The following is a 19,328-nucleotide window of genomic DNA, read 5'->3' on the forward strand; positions in this document are numbered from 1 at the left end:
GAGTGCAACCTCACCCCTCGCTACTTGACTTCAAGTGAGCTAGAGAGCTACTTTTATTAATTTGTTTTCTGTTTAGCTGGGTCCTCAGGAAGAGGAGAGCTCTGATGTGGTGTTTGAGAAGTCTGTGGTGTCCAATCGGCAGACTTGTGAGGTGCTCTTCCGACTCACCTTGCACTGTCGGGGGTGTTTCCATGCCTGCATCTTCTACCAGAACCAGCCCATAAGCAATGGTGATTTTGACATCATTGTTCTAAGCGGTGAGTTGAGACCCACTCAGTACTCATTGTCCATGTGTCCTCTTAAGACATGTTTTGCACACCCATGTAGCAGACCTAGTAGTGGCTCCCCTGCAGACTAACCTTGCTTAATTGCTAAAGGAAAGCATATTTATTTAAAAATGGTATGGTAAATTCATTTGCTGCTAAACAAGGGAGATCTCTGAGGATTTATATTCTCTGAGCCATCGGCAGCTAAAAGCAAGTGTTTTACTCCTGTTTCAGGAGGTTAACCTCAGAACCTCGGCAATTTTTATTGCTTGCTAGTGGTCGGCCTCTGAGCCAGTCATGTATTCTATGTAAAAACACCTCAAAATAAATAACTGCTAAGAGACTTCATATTCTTTTAGCAGCAAAGGTATTTATTAACAACGTTGGAGGCAAACCAGTTCATACTGGGCAAAAACTTGCCTGGTTTGTTTGTGTAAAATAAGACATTTATACAGTTCTGAGTTCACAAATACACCTTCTAATTTCCATATTAATGACTAGGTGAAATCTTGGGTGGAGCTTTCCTTTTGGCTTGAAATTTGGGTAGTGGTCTCCTGACTTCATCTCTCAGGTGGTCTTGAAGCATCTTCATCACTGCTGGACTTATGCCTTTTTCTTTGTTCAATGACATGACCTGTCAAACTTGTAAAACCTTGGCTTTAACTCTACAAAATCTTAGCTTGTTACCATCTCGCCTGATTCATATGTCTACTTCTATCTAGTTTATAGCTTCTAGTGCATGGTACAGCAAACTTAGTCAGTAGCCTATGTCTGGGTAAAAACAAAAGAGCATGCGATGTTTTTTCTAGCGATAAGGTTTGGGTAACTTTGCATACAAGATTTTTACAAAACTGAGATTTTAGGGGTCTTTTTGGAAAATCAGGCCTTATTCCTTCTCAGTATGTTAAGTTATATAGAAGAAGAACACTGCATGTAACCTTTGTGGGGTTTTGTTTTACAATGTTGTAATTTCTGGTTTCTCCAGGAGTGAGCCAGATTTCACTGGCTGTCAGGTGGCTATGCCTTCAGGCTGGTGCTCTGAGAGAGAGGTTCTGTATGCCTTTTTTCTTCAACCAGTCACTGTGTGAAGCCATGACAGACAAACTGCCATCCCTCATCCCACTCCTGGATTATCTTTATTCCAGATTTTCCTTTGGATGTATAGGCTTTTCTTTAAAGTCACTGATAGTGACTTTTCTTCATAGTCACTGATTTGGTGCTAGCCTGTGTATTCTTTTTCATTCTGTTCTCCATTAGGATTTATACAATTCTTTCATATCTATTTCCCTCAGAGAATGAAAAGAACATTGTAGAACGCAATGTGTCCACCTCAGGTGTCAGTATTTATTTTGAAGCCTACCTTTATGATACTCCTAGTTATACCAACACTCAGTGGCAACTTCCACCAATGCACCTGAACTCCTCCCAGCGCCGTCCTTCTACTGCAATTGAGGATGAAGATGAAGATTCTCCTTCTGACAGCCAGACCCCTGAGAAAGTGAAGAAGCCTAAGAAAGTGTACTGCTATGTGTCACCTAAGGTAGATATCAGAAAGGTACCACACTTGAATGCATGTTTAAAATATGCTGCAACTGAAGAGCTTCCTTGTGCTCTGTATCTTATCTCCAGATTTTGGTGCCTCAGATTTGGTTAAAAAGGGGTTTGCCTAAGGCAAACATGTAGCTCCTGACTGAGGATAATGTTAAAATGTGCCTTGATATTTTAGGACTGTGTCTTTCTAGGTCTGATCCAAAGTTTACTGGGAATTTTCTCACTAGTTCAATAGATACTCTGTTTGCCTTTCCTTTGCTCTGATCAAGTCACACCTCCAATTCCTATTCTCAGTTTCTCATATTTGTAAATTGGAACTTAAGAGAATCTCAGCTTCTTGGATTTTATGTCTTTGTCCTATTTCTGGAAAGTGTCACTGAAAAGGAAAAAAATGGTCAGAGGACAAAAGGTAAATTTATAGGTAGAAAAACAGGATTCAAGCAAGTCAAGAGAAACTGAGGATTCTCTTATAGTAAGACTGTGTTAACAGTAACTATTAGCCCTTATTATTGCCTAAGAGCATTTGGAAACTAGAAAGAAAATTCCTCTAAATCTACTAATGAATTCAAATTGACTTTGTTAATCTACCTATTCAAATGTATTCTGAAAAATGCAGTGATAAATATCAAAGTGAAAGACTAATACAGAAATTGCTTTCCTGCCAAAGGGAGAAAGAGGGCTGTGAAACATTTACAGGATGGAGTGTGTTGCTAGAAATTTCTAAATTTCTGTTGCATGTGACTGTAAGAACTGTCTTTGGGAATGAATGCTGTGTCCTTATGAGCTCAGCATCCTTTCATCTTTGGTGTATGTGTTGGACTTTCATATTCTTTTCTACTGCATTACTCAGTAAAGAAGATCACTAGAAGTGGGTACTGTTGCAAACTCCCTTTAGGTGCCAAACTTGTTAATGTGATTCTGATGCTTTTGTATGAATCTCTGGGTATCTCTATATATAGAAAGAGAAACAGTAGAAAACTGTTACTATGCTGTTATTTCTTTTAAGAGGTTGTTCACATTTGGTTTGTTTCTGCAGAAATGCTGCTTGTCAGTTTTTCCAATCATTGCAGCTAGAACAAGGTTGTGCAGGAAATGTTTTTCTTTTGTCTAAAAATGCTAAAATTTCATCTTAACTTGCTTTCCAAAAGGCAGCAATTCCACAGTTAGTTTCTTGTTCTGGCAGGAATACATTGTGAGGAGAAATTTCTGCAAATCTCCTGGAGTTAGCAAGTGCTTTTTAAAATATATTTGAAATGGTTGTGAAAATTAGGGATTAATATCAGTAGTCTGTTAGTGTGACTTTTACCAAAACCTCCCTGTCAGTGCATTACAGTCATGTCTTGAATTCACCTTCTCAGGTGTACATAAGATTACTTTCCAATTAGACTGGTGATGTTCTACTGAATACAATGGCTTACTGCTGTAAAACCTCTGTCACGCTGGCATCCCACCTATGTCATAAATGCATGCAGTGAGTCTTACTGACAAGTTTCTTACAGTTCTGTGGAGCTTTGAAGACTCCTGTGTATTGTACCAAATGCTGCAGAAACCTGTGCTGGGATTGAAGGGAGGTCTAGCCTTATGGATCTCTCCTGTGCCTCATGTGTTTCAGGGACAACCCTTAACAGATGTGTGACATTTAACATTTTCTTTTCCTTGTGGTTACTCAGCAATTCTCAGTGAAAGAATTTTACCTGAAGATCATTCCATGGCGCCTTTTCACCTTTAGAGTGTGTCCTGGCACAAAGGTGAGCTGCTTTCCATGTACTTGCACCTTCATGTTGTTAGCTTGTCATCCCTGTGAATGGCAGTCTTTCTTTCCTTTTGGAGAGAAGGGCTTCCACCCACAGAACAACATTTTGTGGCTTAAAATTCAACTCTCTAATTCCCTGTCAGTGCCTAAGTTTTACTAATCTTTGTGAACAAGAGGCAGTCTTACTGCTCCTTCCTGCCTTTTGTCCCAATGGTAGGCAAAAATCTTGATTCCTTTACATTTTACATGTTTGTTTTCCTCATAATCTTGCTAAAATGCTGTGATTGTGTCCACTGGAGCCCTTAGGCTAGCGTGTGAAGTTTGAAGCAACCTCCTAATAGGAGTTAGCATGCTTGAAATAGTGATTCTGTTAACTGCATATGCATAGGTGAGCAGAAGAAGTCTTAGAGCACAGCTGATGTTGTTCTGTCTACTGAACATATTGTGCCTTCTGCATGATGGCTTTACCCTTTCTTGCATCTTTTTGCTGCTAGTTTTCATACCTTGGTCCTGATCCTGTGCACAAATTACTGACACTGGTGGTGGATGATGGGATCCAACCCCCTGTGGAGCTCAGCTGCAAGGAGAGGAACATCTTGGCAGCCACTTTCATTCGCTCTCTACATAAAAACATAGGTAAAGGGGTAGTGAGGTGGGTACAGTAGTCAGGAAGTTAGCACTTGAGTCTGCTAGTTTCCCTTGGGAATAAAGATTGTCAGCACTGAATAACTTCTGATGAGAACTCTGATTCCTGGAGTCTCATGCTCTGTTCCTGTTGGTGCTTCCAGTGAATGTACTTTGGCAGCTGTTCCTTTTCAGCTTAGCTTTTCTGTCAGGCTCTTTGAAAGTGCAGCTGTGAATATGAATATCGGCAAGACTAACTGCAAACTGCCTTGAGAATTCTATCTTCCAAACCTTGCTGTAATAAGCGCACCTTTGGGCTGTTAGACTAACCTGTGCAGTTAATCTTAGGAATGCTTTCTGGATGTTTGAGGTGCTGACAGCTCAGGCCTGACAAAGATTGTCACTCTTCTCAGGAGGCTCTGAAACCTTCCAAGACAAAGTGAACTTCTTTCAGCGAGAGCTACGTCAGGTGCATATGAAAAGACCTCATTCGAAGGTCACGCTGAAGGTCAGCCGTCACTGTCTACTGGAGTCGGTGAGTGTAGAAGTCACTTTACTTAAGCCCAGTGCTTCCTTCATTCTTTTCCTTCTGCTCAGTGCCTAAGAAAATCCAAACTGGAATGTGTTAGAGCAGCCATGCTAAAAATGATTAGTCCTTCTGTTTCAAGGCAGATGCCAGCCAGCTAGCCAGCTTGAGACAGGAAAAAGGAAAAAAAATCTCAAGGTAGCTCCTCTGTGTTCTGGTTTGTTATTATGTGGAATGCTGTATTCCTGTGTGTTCCTCCTCTACCGACAGCAAGATCTGATCAATTTCATAAGTAGTTAGGCAGCTTTAACTCTGATAATTTTTTAAGGAAGTCATCACAGAGTAAATCAAGCCCTGAGAGATGTCTAGGGTAAATTACAGCCTCAAGCTGCACCAGAGGAAGTTGAGATTTGACATCAAAAGAAATTCTTCATGGAAGAGGTTGTTAAACTTTGGAATGGAGTGCTCAGGGAGGTTGTAGAGTCACCATCCTTGGAAGGGTTTACCTGGACGTGTCTAGGTGACAAGATGGTGATCAAAGGTTGAACTCTATGATTCTGTAAATAGCCTGTGTCCCTACTTTACATTGGAACCTGAGGCCCAGAGAGAGCGTGTCTACCTGGACCAGATCTGGGAGCAGAACACAGAGCTTCTGAGTCGTTATCTTCTGTTTTTCTGGCACAGAGCCATTCAGTGAGATAAGCTGTTAAGTCAGATGTTACTGAGCTTCATGCATGAAACTCTTGCATCAACAGGCTACTAGCAGTGGTTCAGAGTGACCAAAATAAAATATTCTATAGAGTCCTTGAATTAAGTCTGCACCAACTCTGACCTGAGCTGTTGTGTTTCCAAAATCAAACTTAGTAATGCATATAACGCAATTCTTAAATTACATTTTAAATACTGTGTATGCAGGGGAGGCAGTTATCCTGACTTATTGTTTCCACATGTGTCTCATAACAGTAATATTATAAAGATGGAAAAGAACATTTCTGGGGAAAGCAGGAGTGGCTGGGCGTTTCCTGGTTTTACACTCTGTAAATCTGTGTTTTGGAATATTTTCTGCATGTACCAGTTAGCAATGTTTAGGAGATTATGTTTCAGTTAATAGCTTGCTACAAAATGACTTCATTTCTAAACAGTATTTCCATGATACTTTTTCCCTACTATTTTGGAAATTCCTGCACTTTCTTGAGTATTGGTGTTAGAGCCTAGTAAGACAAAATAAATCCAGCAGCATAATTATAACAAATACAAGCTTTAGTGACCGAGGTTGATAGGCACGATAAATGTCATCAATGTGTTTAGTCCAGAGGTGTGACTATTGTGAAGATAGTGACTATTTGAAGATAAGCTAAGCCAAAACTACCTGTACAACTGAGGACTGCTGTGTAGTTTTTTTAATTTTCTTTAATTGGAATGCAGAATTGGGGCACAGGAAGTTCTAGGTACTTGAGATATTTTATTACTTTTTTGCATCGTGACTTGCTATAAGTATGAACTCAGTAATTCTCTTCAAGCTATTTTCTGGTGCTCTTTGAAACATTCCTATTTTAAATCTAAGTTGTGGGCTGAGAGTGCTTTATAGAAATAGCTCCTTCCCACAAGCATTTTAATACTTCAAACAATACTGTACTGCAGCCTTGAGAGGGGTACTTCTCTGCTAAGACCTCACATTGTTTTAAGATGAACTATATTTTATGCGGATAATGCATCTCATAAAAGAAGAGGAGGAATTGGCTTCTGTAGCTTTGGACATATAAGAATTAGACTGTAGGCATTGCTAATTCTCACTTTTATCCTTTAGAGTACTAAACTACTTTCTGAGTTTTTGTGTTGCTTTAAATTGCCCATTCACATGTGCAGGACTGTATATTGGTTATGGGGTGCCAAACAGTAATGGTTGTTGCTATTTTCTTTTTATTTCAGTCTTTTAAAGCAACACGAAATTTTTCTGTTTCTGACTGGAGCAAAAACTTTGAAGTGATTTTTCAGGATGAAGAAGGTGAGTTATCCTGTGAATCTATATAAGGAGGGAGCAAAAGGAATGATAGTGGAGTAGTTTTAACCTGAAATTCTGATTTCTTGTAGTATGTCCATCCTTTGTGGCTTTCTAGCCCTTTCACTTTCTCACAGATGTTAGTGAATTATCCTGCTGATGCTATTCTAAACCTACTCACATAGGGACCTGAAGTCTTATGTAAACCCCACCTCTCTGCCCCTAAAGAAACACAAACAAGCAAAGCAACTAGGTTTGGGAGCAGAACCTAGAGTTCTGCAGTCTCTGTCTACTGCCCTTTTTGCTATGGAGCTGTTCATTGTGATGAACTCTTGTGTCAGATAATACCGAGCAGCATTCACGAAAATCGTGAACTGATGACCATGGATGACCAAGCTTGTTTTATCTTGTAGCTCTGGACTGGGGAGGTCCACGCAGAGAGTGGTTTGAGCTCATTTGTAAGGCATTATTTGATACCACCAATCAACTGTTTACCCGCTTTAGTGATAACAACCAGGCCTTGGTGAGTCTGCAGTTCCCATACCAAATGCACAGAAATGTGAGCATTGACATGCTTGGGGTTAAAGAATGCTGCTTTTAAATGGTATGCAACCTTACCCATTCTTTAGCTTGCCTGCATAGTCATTTCCAGTGCCTTTCTCAAAGCTTTGCTTAATGATCTTAACCCACTGAAGTGTCAAAGAACTGGCTGGATGAACAGTAAGAGGGTGAACAATCAGCAGGGAAGGCTGGATTTTTGGGCAAGAGGAGGTGGCATCAGTGTCTGAAGGTTTTGTTGAGTCTGAATGTTTCAGGATGCATTTCTGCTCTCATACAGCTTCTTGCCTGTGCATATGAAACATTTTGCATTCTTCCTAAGCAGGCTCAGGCATTTTATTTCTATTACTTGGCTTTGAGAACATTACACTAAAGCTCCTGGACCAGTCTGAGAGATGCAGTAACTTGAACTGATCCCTTTTTTGCTATTTATGTTAATCAGACTGGATACCAATACTTGGATATTTCATTTTGCTTCCTCTTTGCAGGTTCATCCCAATCCAGGGCGTCCCACGTATTTACGACTCAAAGTGTATGAATTTGCAGGCCGCCTGGTAGGAAAGTGTCTTTATGAATCATCTCTGGGAGGTGCTTACAAACAACTGGTTCGAGCTCGCTTCACCCGATCCTTCCTGGCTCAGATCATTGGACTTCGTATGCATTACAAGGTAAAGCTTACCAGCCTTGCCTGAACCCTGTGTTGGTCTGGGGAGGGGTTGAATATTGGTGTAGCAGACCCAGAGTCCTGGTTAGCTATGTATGAGTGTTTTTTGTTCTTCCCTCCATGACCCTGCCTTTTTGCTCTTTTCACACAGTATTTTGAAACGGATGATCCAGAATTCTATAAATCCAAAGTGTGTTTTATACTGAACAATGATGTGAATGAGATGGATTTGGTCTTCGCTGAAGAGAAGTATAGCAAAACAGGACAGCTGGAGAAGGTGAGGAAGGCAGTTTGTGAAAGTTGGCCAGTTTAACCCCTGATGCCTGCTGCAGCAGGGACCAAGAAGTCTGCTATGTGCCCCAGAGAACTGAGCTTACTCAGAGCAGTAGCTCCTTGCTTGTTTTTTTTCTGGTTGGGAGTTCAGGTTTGAGGAATACTGCTGATCACACTCAGGTCAAGTGTTCTCTTTTCAGGTGGTAGAACTGGTGGCAGGAGGGGCTCAAGTACCAGTGACCAATGAAAACAAAATCTTGTATCTAAATCTGCTTGCACAGTATAGGCTGGCCAATCAGGTTAGAGAGGAGGTGGATCACTTCCTGAAAGGTAACATGCTGCCTACTCCCTGCTCTTCTCTGCATTTATGTCTCAGGGCATACTGCATGCTGCTCTTCTCTTCTCTTCCAGGTCTTAATGAATTAGTTCCTGAGAACCTCCTGGCTATTTTTGATGAGAATGAACTTGAGGTAATTGCTGCCTCTCTAAGCATTTCTCTCTACCTCTCTTCCCCTCTTCTCTGACAAATGCTTACTGGATCTGGGATGTCAAAATGTTTCTTCTCTAAGCATTTTAAACATTAGTAATTTGCACAGTAGCTGTTGCCTTGTTTCCTGGGTTCCTGAATTTCTGACTGCAGTCTCTTGCCTTTCAGTTGCTCATGTGTGGTACTGGAGATATCAGTGTCTGTGACTTTAAGGCACATGCTGTAGTGGTAGGAGGATCTTGGCACTTCCGTGAGAAGGTAAGTGAAAGGGTTTTTCCCTCCTGCTTATCAAAACCAGTTATCCCAACTACAGCACAAGATAAGCTGTAAAGAGATGTCTTGGCTGGAATTTAGGATTTCAGAAGGACAAACTGAAAAACTCTGGCGTCAGGTAGGACTACATGCATTATGAAAAAATGTTTCCCCCTAGAGAGATCCTTCAGTCTGGCTGACTAGAGATGATGCTTAATCAGATACCAACAAGTAAAAATCATCAGCAGTGGTCTCTTTAAAATAAATCCAACAAAGCACTAATTAAGAACAGTTCAGCAGGGAATCAAGAGGAGTTGGTGGGAATTATTGCTACTGAAGATGTTCATGGTGATGTACTTATCTCTAAGAGATGCTTGAAAAACATGGTTGGAGCCCACATGTAGTGTTTGCCAAACCTATAACAGGCATTCAGTGCTGTGATAAAGACTACTGATGCAGTAGCTTAAATTTGTACCTTCTGATGGTTCCCATACCTCCCTGCATTTCCCAATAGGAGTGGTATGGGAATAGTGGCAGCTTCGTTTAGAAAAATAATGGAAGCTGCCAAAACACCCAAGATGAAAAGAGACTGGGAATACAAGTTTCTTTCTGTAAACACTGGGATGGTTCCACCTTCTGGCAGAAGCACCAGAGGATGTGAAAAAATCAAAGATTAGCATAATGCAAGAAGCAAATGAGTTTTCTGCACCGTAAACATACCTCATTACCTGTGCAGGTATTACTAAAAATTTCTGTGGGGAGAGCAGCAGCAGAAGAAGCCTTTCTGCTTTCAGGGAACGGATTGGTGGACACAGTAGCATGGGACTCCTCTTAACTGATTAGAAACTATGTAATACTTGCCTCTATGTGTCACCCTGGTAAAACGAAACAATTCTGTTAGTAGAGTGCTTGCTTGCGAGGGCAGTGAACTAATCTACTTGCAAATTGTTAATATGCTTACTTGATCTCCTTAGTTGACTTGTCTTTATGCTTTCTGTTTCCTTGGCTGACCTGTCGTTATGTTTCCTGTTTCTTAACAGGTCATGAGGTGGTTTTGGACTGTGGTCTCCAGTTTTACGCAGGAAGAGCTGGCCAGGCTTTTGCAGTTCACAACTGGTTCCTCCCAACTGCCCCCAGGAGGGTTTGCTGCACTCTGTCCATCTTTTCAGATCATTGCAGCTCCAACTCACAGCACTTTGCCAACAGCCCACACTTGGCAAGTATCCTGGACTTTCTGCATTCTGCTTTTGGGAGTGACACCAACTAGTCGTGGTGGGCAAGCAGTGTATATCATGTAATGTATGTGATGCTTATGTCAACCCTCAGATCTAGACTGATGGAATTTTTCTTTTGTTTTACAGTTTTAACCAGCTGTGCCTCCCTACTTACGACTCCTATGAAGAAGTGCACAAGATGCTGCAGCTAGCTATCAGCGAGGGTTGTGAGGGTTTTGGCATGCTGTGATTTTCCCTTTCCAGGAGACCACTTAGCCTCGTGGCTCTTCATGGCAAGACCCAGGTTCAGTCCTCTGCTTGTCCTCCTTCCCTTCACATGGGCAATGGAGGCAGAGCAAAGACTCCATGTAAAGGAATTTATCATTCAGAAGATGTCATGTGGCCTTTCTGTATTCCAAATATGTCATCAAGAGCTCATCTTTTCCCTTTTCCTCATTCTCTATTTGGTTCAATGTGAAACAGCAAAAGGACTGTAGTGCATTCGTCAAGGAGCTATAGCACTTGATTTTCATGTACCCTGTACACCCATCCTTCTGTGAGAAGATGGAGTTCATAAGCAGAAGTTACAGTGAGGTGCAGGAGTTCTGCTGAGCTGCCTTTAATGTAGCTCTCTAGGAGAAAGAGGGAAGACCAGCATGGAGTTCTGCTGGAAATCCAGCTCACGGGAAGCCTTAGTAACTTCCCAAGTCTTGGCTCAACTGCCCCAGGGATGCTCTCTGGTAGCTCATCTCACTATGACTTGTGAGGAGTGTACAATTGTTCATCCTTTCAGCGCCTGACCCAGAAGAGTTTCTGGTTCTTGTTCTCCATCTTGCTCTGGATGCTGCTGTTGTGTGTGCCACAGAATAAAATGGGCAGTATTCACTGGAGGGAATAACCCAAGGGGGAGAACAATCTCATCAGAGCACAAGTGCTGGCCCTGACAGTGATCCTGTACTACCTCCACCAGCAGAAGCGTCCTCCAGTAGTAGCTGGTATGAGCCTCTGCAAATGAACTGGAAGAGGAGTTTCTCCTCCACTGAATGTTTCTGACAGTTGATGTTGCACAGGAAGCTGTTACATGTCCTTGCCTTCTTTTCCCTTCCTCAGGAAAGAGAGTATGGGCATGAGTGTGATCCCTCAATGCTGAGCACCAATGCCTATCCCACATTCACCCTCAGGGTATGTATGTTATGTAGTAACAGTGACAGATCAATAAGCAGCGACAGTGTGCTCTGGGGCTTGCATTTGTTGTTGGGGTGATGGTACTGAGCAGAACATGGTACCTCTGCCTTGGCATCCCACAGTCTCTTGGCTTCTACCTCTATCATGCAGCAGCCTGAGGCTTTTCTTTCTTTACTGCATTTCAGTCTTAGTGTCCAGAATGTTGCTGGTGCCTGAAGAGCAGTTAGATTTCTGTCCTTCCAATCTTCCTTCTTTCTTCATCTCTCTTATCCTCCTGTTCTGTTCAGTGCTGTTGGCTTTCCAGCACAAAATGCTTACCAGAACTTCACTCAAGTGATCACTGAACAGCCTGCACCCACAATTGTCTGGCTTGTGGCGGGAGGAGTGGGCAGACCAGCATGAGAAGTAAGTTTATGATTGGTATCTGTTGTAGCTGGCAGTCCATTGAGCCCTTCCCAGGGAAATAAAGGGAAGGGGAATCTGGGAATCTTGATGAGTTCTTCAGTGAAGCAAAATTCAAGAACTTTGTTTCCAACAGTCCCTTAGACAGTTCAAGTCAAAGGTATAGAGGAGTCAAAGTGGAAGAAATCTGCATTGCTACTACCTGCAGTAGTAGCAATGTAAGCTTTAACTGGATTATGGAATTCCTGGATTTCTTCCAGATTGGAGTATCAGACTGGCATCCCTGAGCTAACTTTAGAACACTGTACTGGATAAAAATCACATCATCCTCTTCAGTCCCCTTCTGTTGTCTTCAGACTAATCTGGTCAGACTTGTGCACACTATGGATATTTTGAGTTCACTTTAATTAATTAATTAATTAACATTAATGTTCCATGTGTGCTTTTCAAGTATAGCGTAGTCAAATTGAGTGGGAACTTGGGAGAAATATTGTATATCTCAAAAGTATTTTTAAGGCAGCATCCTAGTCATTCTTGGGCTGTATTACTTCTGTACAGAAAAAAATCAAGCCATTTTGGTGCCAAAAAGCAGTCAGCTGAACATTGAGACTACTCAGGGGGATTTCTTTGCCTTGTGAATTTATTCCCTCATTGGCATTGAGGTGCTGCAAGGCTGGCAGCTTGAGAGTTGCCACTCTTGTGCTCTGACAGATCATGTTAGTAGTGGCTGTTCTCCCTTTTTTAGTGCAGGCTGCATTCTGCAAGGTTCTGACCACCTTTGGGTGGGGAGTATGGTACCATTTTATTTATACTGCAGATTACTTCCACAGTCAGTTGAGTTACAGCTCCTGTGTTCTCCATGCCACCACTTCACTGCATTCTCTAGGGACCGAGAGGAGGTGGCAGTGCTCAGCTTTACTCCAGTTTGTTGGGAAGCATAGCTTGGTGTTGTGTCCATGCTGCAGGCTTGTCTTGCAGTCTCACCTGGCTGAGGATGTTTTCAGCCCTGTAGCTATGGGCCAGCTCTGACAGGGACATCTTCCTCAGGAATCTTCTTCCTCCTTCTCTTGAGCTGGCACTTTTTTATTCTGGGGATGAAGTAGCTGGCCATTGGGCAGACTTCCTCTATTGGAAAGAGTTTCTAAATGCTTCTCATCATTACAGCCAGCACCCCATGCTTCCCAGCAGCTGTGAAGATGCCAAGGACTTTCTTCTTAACACAAGTGTGGTCAGAACTGTAGTGGGTGCTCTTAGTCAGCTAAACCCATCCCCACTGTTTGCACAGGCCCCTAGCAGGTCCCATGTTGCTGAGATTCATCACAGTATTTCTAAATTTGTCTCTGGCTTTACACCCAGTACAGTCACTTTTGATGTTGCCCTTAATGCTGGGAATGGGGGATGTGCTTTGGTCACCTATATGCTATCTTACTTCTGGAAGAGGCTTGTTATATTTCTTTTGTACTCTTTGTTTATTCCCACTTAATAGAGGCTCTTCTGTAGAAATCCTTAGAATCCTGATACCATCTTAGACAGATTCTGTGTTTCCTGAAGCTGTTTTGAGGTGCAGAGCACTTGGCTTTAGCCTGCACCTGCAGGCCATGTTGCATGTTTTTAGAAACCAGGAGCTGTGGATGATATAGGTCAAAGACTAGTTTCCTCTGGTGAATTTCTGGCAGAGTTCAACGAAAATTTGGAAGCCTGTGATCATAGTAGTTGATTTTGTAAATAGTTTGTATAATAAATAAAGTATTTTAAAAATGTTGCCTTCTCAGTTCAGTCTTCTTTCCAGGCTTTACAGAGGGAATCAGACTGGTGCTATCTGTGGGCAAGGGTCCTCTCCAGATCTTCAGGTGTCTACTAGAGGTTTGCTGTAGAAGGGAGAGGATGATTCTCCACTTGCAGCATTTCAGCTAACTGAAGCCAGGACCTGTAAACTTGGGAAGAGTCAGGAGTCTGGGCTGGGGCTGGCAGTGAGGTCTCACTGCAAGTAGGCTGGAAAATGGTCTGAAGCAGCTACTAATGACAGATAGTATTTTGAGGACTCTTTTATGTAAATTAATAATGCAGTTGGTACAATTACCTAACTCTTTGAGCTGCAGGTACTTACTTGTACTTACTGTACTGTCAAGAAGATTAGATGAAGCCAGGAGAAGAGAGGGCATTTGAGTCCTTTGTACCTTAAGGATTAAAATCATAACTTTAAAACTTGAGAAGACTCTACACCATGAGTCTGTGCCCATTAGCATTTCTGTCTGTAAAATGATGAAACACTGTTTCACAAGCTGTAGAAAGATTTAGCCAGTTCTCAGCCATTGGCTGGCTGTGTGTTCTCCACCATATATCTAGATAGATGTTTTCACGTATGAAACCAGCATATAGTGTTATTTCTGGCTTTCAGACCATGAGCATAGCTAAAGAAGAGAGCAAGTGGTGCATGTTTGTCTCGGGGATTGCCTCAACACTTTGTTGGTTCATAGTATTATTTAGAAGCTCCTGTGGCAATAAGGTTGTCTTATGCTGGACTCGGAGATGAGGAAGGTTAGGTGGGTGAAGCAGTGGTGAGCCTCATAAAGAATACAGAAACTGAAGTTCTGGTGTACCCTGGAAATCACAGAGCCTGTGAGTCTACAGCTGCTGGAGTTGTGGTCAGGGCACTGAAAGGTAGATGACTGCCAGCAAAGTCACGAACAAAATGATACACAGCAAGCCATGTGGACATGTCTTTACATGCCATGACCAATACAACTCATGGGAAGGGCACCAAGTTGAGGCTGGAGCTTTCAGAAACTCTGTTTGGGTGTGAACGAGACAGCTCAGCATGCTGGATTACTTTAGTATGAAGCAAGTTCTAAAGTTTCTGCCTCTCTTTGCAGGATGCGTGGTATAATCTGGCTGCCCACAGTCCATCATGATCATCAGTTTCTTATGATGTCTTGGAGAGGGAGTGGTGACAGTGACCTCCTGTTGACTTCACAGCCTCCATTTATCCTGGTGCCTGGTATAGAGTTGGGCCTTTGAGAGGAATCGTGCCCATGCACTTCATGCTGGAATCCTACATGCGCCAGCTTGTGTCTCCAGCAATAGCAAAGAGTTGCCTGCTATCTTGGGATCCTTGGTTCCATACACAGCCACTTGACCTGAGATGTACCGAAATATGTTGCTTGGGAAACTGGATCTTTGTGCATTTGGTGCCTCTGCTTAGCTTGGTTTGCCTCAATGGTGAAACTATGGAGAATTAATTTGTTCAGATACCTAAATGAGAAAATTGAGAAATGATGCTTGGTTTGGATAAGATCTCTTCTTGCCTTCAGAGTGTTATGGCTGAATTGGTCAGTTGAACCGGGCTGTAACTCCCAGTTCCCTTGGTGAATTACTACATTTTGTATTGTTTTGGCTGTTCTGCTTCCATCTTGTGTCTGACTGACCTGACACATGATCACAGAAAGAGTTTGAACATGTGATTACAGGACCTTTAAAAGGGAAACACGGGAAACAGCAAAGCCAACGAGAACCTCAGCCTGTCTTGGCATCAGCTGTACTGTACAGAATCTGAGATTTTAGAATCTTCCTCTTAAACTCTTCGGGTTTTTCACTGAATGTGTGAGAAACCTTAATCTCTGCTTTCCAGAGCATGAAACTTGATTATAGGAGGGAAGGTGTTATTGTATGAATGTGTTCATTTTTAGAAATAATTTGCTATCTTCTTTTGCAGTAAAACAAAACAGCTGTAACTGAAGTTCACACAAAATTCCCTAGTCTTTTCCAGCTACCCTTCTGCAGGGATGGCGTACCACAAAATATGTTGTGACGTGGGCAGTTGTACACAGAGTTGGGAATGGGGAGTGAGGCCAAGAGCCAAGCCAAGCCTCCTCCGCCTTGGTCTAAAGCTGCAATGAATACAGACACAGGAAGTGGAGCTCTTGCACTGTGTGAGGGATAGAGAAACTGGAATTGGTCTAAAGCTGCTCCAGAGTTTTCTGTGAGGCACGTGAAGGCTAGAGTGAGTTCAGTTGGTTTTGTGGGGAGTGACTCTGCAGTGGCCAAAACCAAATTCTTCTCTCTCTCTTGAGGGAGGTTAAGTTTTGAGTGTGTTGGCCCATACCCACCCCTTAATTTAGGGATTTATGCTAACATCATACTGAAGGCCTGTAAACTCATGCAATTTTCTGAGTAATTTTAGAAATCTCATCCAGAAGAAACAGCCATTTGGGGCTTTCTTGTTCTTCAGTAGCTGAAGCGTGAGGTTGCCTTGAGACAAGATAGTGCTACTTTTACAACCGTGGGTGAAGAAATGCAAAGAAATACAGTTCCCTGCAGTCCTCTTGGAGGATGATGAAACCAGCTCCAGGGGGTTCAGATTTGTCTGAAGAAGTGGTTTGCTGTGTAGAGGCTAGCTCAGATTTGCAGAGGCCTTTATTGCTGGTTTGGAACAGACTCAGACCCCTACTTAGGGATAACTGACAGCCTCTTCTTGTCTGTGACTAGAGCAATCAGCAGGGGTATTCAGCCTTCTCTCTCCTGGGCCCTTTTATATTGGAAACAGCATGTAATACACTAGTAGCAATTGCTGTCATTGTTGAAACTAAAAATTATAGGACAAAAATGTTGCCTTGGTATCTTTTAATAAGACATCGAATGGTTGTCTTTGTGCTCAGACATTGAGAGCATCTCACTGACTGCTATTTCCTATGCTGACCAATGTTGTCTTGTTTCCTTCTGCTCGCTTGCTTCCTGTCTATTTCTGTCCTTTCTCTCCATCTTATTCCCCGTCCCAACGAGCCTATGGTCTCTCTGCATCCAGATGTAGCATAGCTCCATGCAAAGTGGGACTGTGTTCCAGGATGAGGCTTCCTGGTGCTACATAGTATTGCTGTTAAAAATCAAGGACTTAGCTGTAGATAGCCCTAAGACTGTGAAAGTGGAGGGACTGGGCAGCTGCTGGCTGTTCTTGTAATGAATATTCTTGGTTTCAGAAGACTTCCATGACATCCACCCTGGTGCCCAGGTGTGCTCTGCTCACTGACTGAACTCCATGCTCTGAAGCCTTGCTTCCCGACAGCCCTCCAAGCAGAGCTGTGCTGCCCTGGCTATGGGGTGCTCCAGATGCTTCCCTTGGTGCAGGGAGAGGTAGCCATGTGGCAGCCTGTTCTGCCATTAGAAGGTGACTGCGTCTGGTTGGCCACCAGAAGGGGACCGGTAGTCAACTTAAAGTGGTCCCGTTTAAGAGTGGCCAGCTTCAGCTGTCTTGAAACTCTGCAGTTTGGGTTACAGTTGTCTGGGTTTGGGGTTTTTTTTATTTTTGTTCAGTAGACCTCTTTAATCTAGCAAACAAGTTGGCTGGTAGATTCTTTTGCTGTGCTTCTAATCCCCAAACAGGAACCTGTGAGAAGTGAACATGTAGGAAGCATCCCCTGGTTTTGCATAAGTTGCATCACTCCCCCATGCCCTTTTGTTTTTCAGCAGGCAACACATTTAAAATGCATGAAAGGCAGTTGGATTTACATATATATGATTAACCTTCAGCACTCTCTCAGGAGATTGAGCACAAATAGCTTGGTAAGAATAACATGCTTAATGTGAACAAACAATAGAAGTAACACTACCAGATTAGATGTGCTCCTTCAGGCTTTGAGACACAGGTTAGTCATCAGTTTTTGAGGGGAGAGGGAGTTTTAATGTGTAGACCAGGAATGCAGAATTGAGCTGGTTCACAGAGAGAGCTGCTGTTCTCTTAAGGATTCATTATAGCATAATGGACTTTTCTTTTAGTTAACTGCAGGCACCATTAGCCTTTCCAGAGAGCCTGGGGGAGTGGAAGCCTTTCCAGAGAGCTTGGATGAGTTGCAGTAGGTGATTGTAACAGTGCACCAATTCCAGGGATAGGAGGGAAAAAGGACTGTGTTACCCCCCTGTAGTAGTTTAGGCCTAGACTAGGCCTTAGTCAACACACCCTCAGGGGGCAACTGTCCTGAAGTGCTCCCTGCACAGGCCAGTGCCTGCCTTGGACACTCTGCATCAGGTTGGTTTTCAGTAGAGATGGCTTGGGCCAGCTAACCTCACACATTGCAGTTAGTGGTGTCAGTAGCCTTTTGGAAGTGTCTTTGAAAGAGGTTTTGGGAATGTCTCCTAAGCTGGGTCTGCTGTGCCTCATCACCTCTGGTTCCTCCTCCTGAGCAGGACTGAGCTTCAGTTCAACTGTGAAGTGGCAGTGTCAGAGGAGCTGCATGACAAACACATTACTCGATGTTGTGGAGCTAATTTAGGCCTGAGGCTCTGACCTTTATGGATCTGCTCCCCAGCAGTTTAAAGAGCAGAGGAAAAGGTTGATCAACAACAGCAGAGGGAGGAAGGTGGTAAAGAGTCATGGGACTGGTGATGTTGGACCCAAGAGGCATCTTTGGATTCTAGTGCAGAAATGCTTATGAGTCAGAACATACTGCTCTGGCTGAATTTCTCAGCAGGGTCCCAGCTCCTTAAGTGCTCAGTTTAGTGCTGGAGGTTTAGGATTGCATGGAGAGGGATAGAGGAACAGTCTGATGATAGGAGGTTGTGGTATTGCAGTAGAGGTTTATAAGAGACTGAAGGAAACACATGGCTCCTGATACCTTTGTCTTGTTGAACAAGTTCAAAGTGACAGCCAGCAGAGATTGAAAGGCAACAAGCACGTGGCTAATCAAAGCTGTCTGCTCCACAGATGAACTGAGAAAAGCATGAACTTTCCTCCCTGTCCTTCTAAGGGCAGATGAAAGAGTGTGACATGCATGTGGATAATGAAAACATCCATGGTTAAATAACATGTAAAGCAAACAAACCTTCCTGCTTCAGGGCCAAAGCCTCTTTCTGGCAGACAGGAGTTAGGAAGGGGCTTCCTTTCTGCTTCTCTTGAAGCTCGCCACTGTCCTGCACTGGATGCTGACCTGAAGGAATGTTTGGCAGCTGCTAGCTCTAGGCGGGAAGAAGGTGGCAGAATCTGCTTTAATCCTGTCACAGATGTTGTGCTACTTAGGGTTGAGCCAATTTAATACATGAGTAAGGAGCAGGCATATCCTTCACAGAACTGAGTGTCATTGGCTTTCCAGAAAATCCCCTCCCATCTAGGGGAGGGTCACTCTCAGCATCCTGTGGTGTCTGTAAGAGGGGCTGCACAGAGAATGGGCTCTCTCCTGCTCTGTAGTCCCACTGCAGCACCTACCACGTTTCCAGTGGGTGTATCAATGTAGAACTCTGCCAAATATGGTAAGAAGTCTTTGACATGTTTCCAAACTGTCTAGGTGTCTGCTGTTAGCTAAATTTCAGTAGTGTTCTGTTCCTTGGATAAATAATTTCCTTTTCCACCTCTCTCAGTGTTGGATGGGTGTGGGGTGATGACAAAGCCTGATCCTGGAAGAGAACTGTGTCATTTTGCTGGGTCAGGGAGCCCCATACCTATGTTCTTACATGTCCTAGAGCTGGCAGATTCATGGCAGGGAGAGGGTGCACTGCTCTGCAAGGCCAACATTTTGCCATTCTTGAGCCATGAACCCCACCTGTAGATACAAGAGCATCTTTTGTCCTTTGTGACCTCAACCTAGCGC

The 19,328-nt window shown here is 43.1% G+C and overlaps 1 protein-coding gene across 11 annotated transcripts in view; it reads left to right on the plus strand.

Annotated features, from left to right (window-relative positions):
• AREL1 (apoptosis resistant E3 ubiquitin protein ligase 1) overlaps window positions 1-19,328 on the plus strand; it is a 39,473-nt gene that overhangs the window by 9,606 nt on the left and 10,539 nt on the right. For 8 of the 11 annotated variants that reach the window (XM_071557836.1, XM_071557832.1, XM_071557839.1 and 5 more), the window contains 14 exons: window positions 77-257; window positions 1,559-1,806; window positions 3,488-3,565; window positions 4,065-4,206; window positions 4,608-4,729; window positions 6,650-6,725; window positions 7,133-7,242; window positions 7,766-7,945; window positions 8,093-8,218; window positions 8,415-8,544; window positions 8,626-8,684; window positions 8,870-8,959; window positions 9,994-10,169; window positions 10,315-13,515. In XM_071557836.1, coding sequence (XP_071413937.1) covers window positions 77-257; window positions 1,559-1,806; window positions 3,488-3,565; window positions 4,065-4,206; window positions 4,608-4,729; window positions 6,650-6,725; window positions 7,133-7,242; window positions 7,766-7,945; window positions 8,093-8,218; window positions 8,415-8,544; window positions 8,626-8,684; window positions 8,870-8,959; window positions 9,994-10,169; window positions 10,315-10,417 — 1,821 coding nt within the window. In that variant the 3' untranslated portion in view covers window positions 10,418-13,515. Of the gene's footprint in view, window positions 1-76; window positions 258-1,558; window positions 1,807-3,487; window positions 3,566-4,064; window positions 4,207-4,607; window positions 4,730-6,649; window positions 6,726-7,132; window positions 7,243-7,765; window positions 7,946-8,092; window positions 8,219-8,414; window positions 8,545-8,625; window positions 8,685-8,869; window positions 8,960-9,993; window positions 10,170-10,314; window positions 13,516-14,627; window positions 16,373-19,328 lie in introns of those variants that run through there. The other 3 variants (XR_011698021.1, XR_011698023.1, XR_011698022.1) reach the window with 3 other exon arrangements.

The sequence above is a fragment of the Pithys albifrons genome, chromosome 6 (genome assembly GCF_047495875.1).
Source record: "Pithys albifrons albifrons isolate INPA30051 chromosome 6, PitAlb_v1, whole genome shotgun sequence".
Lineage (NCBI taxonomy): Eukaryota > Metazoa > Chordata > Aves > Passeriformes > Thamnophilidae > Pithys > Pithys albifrons.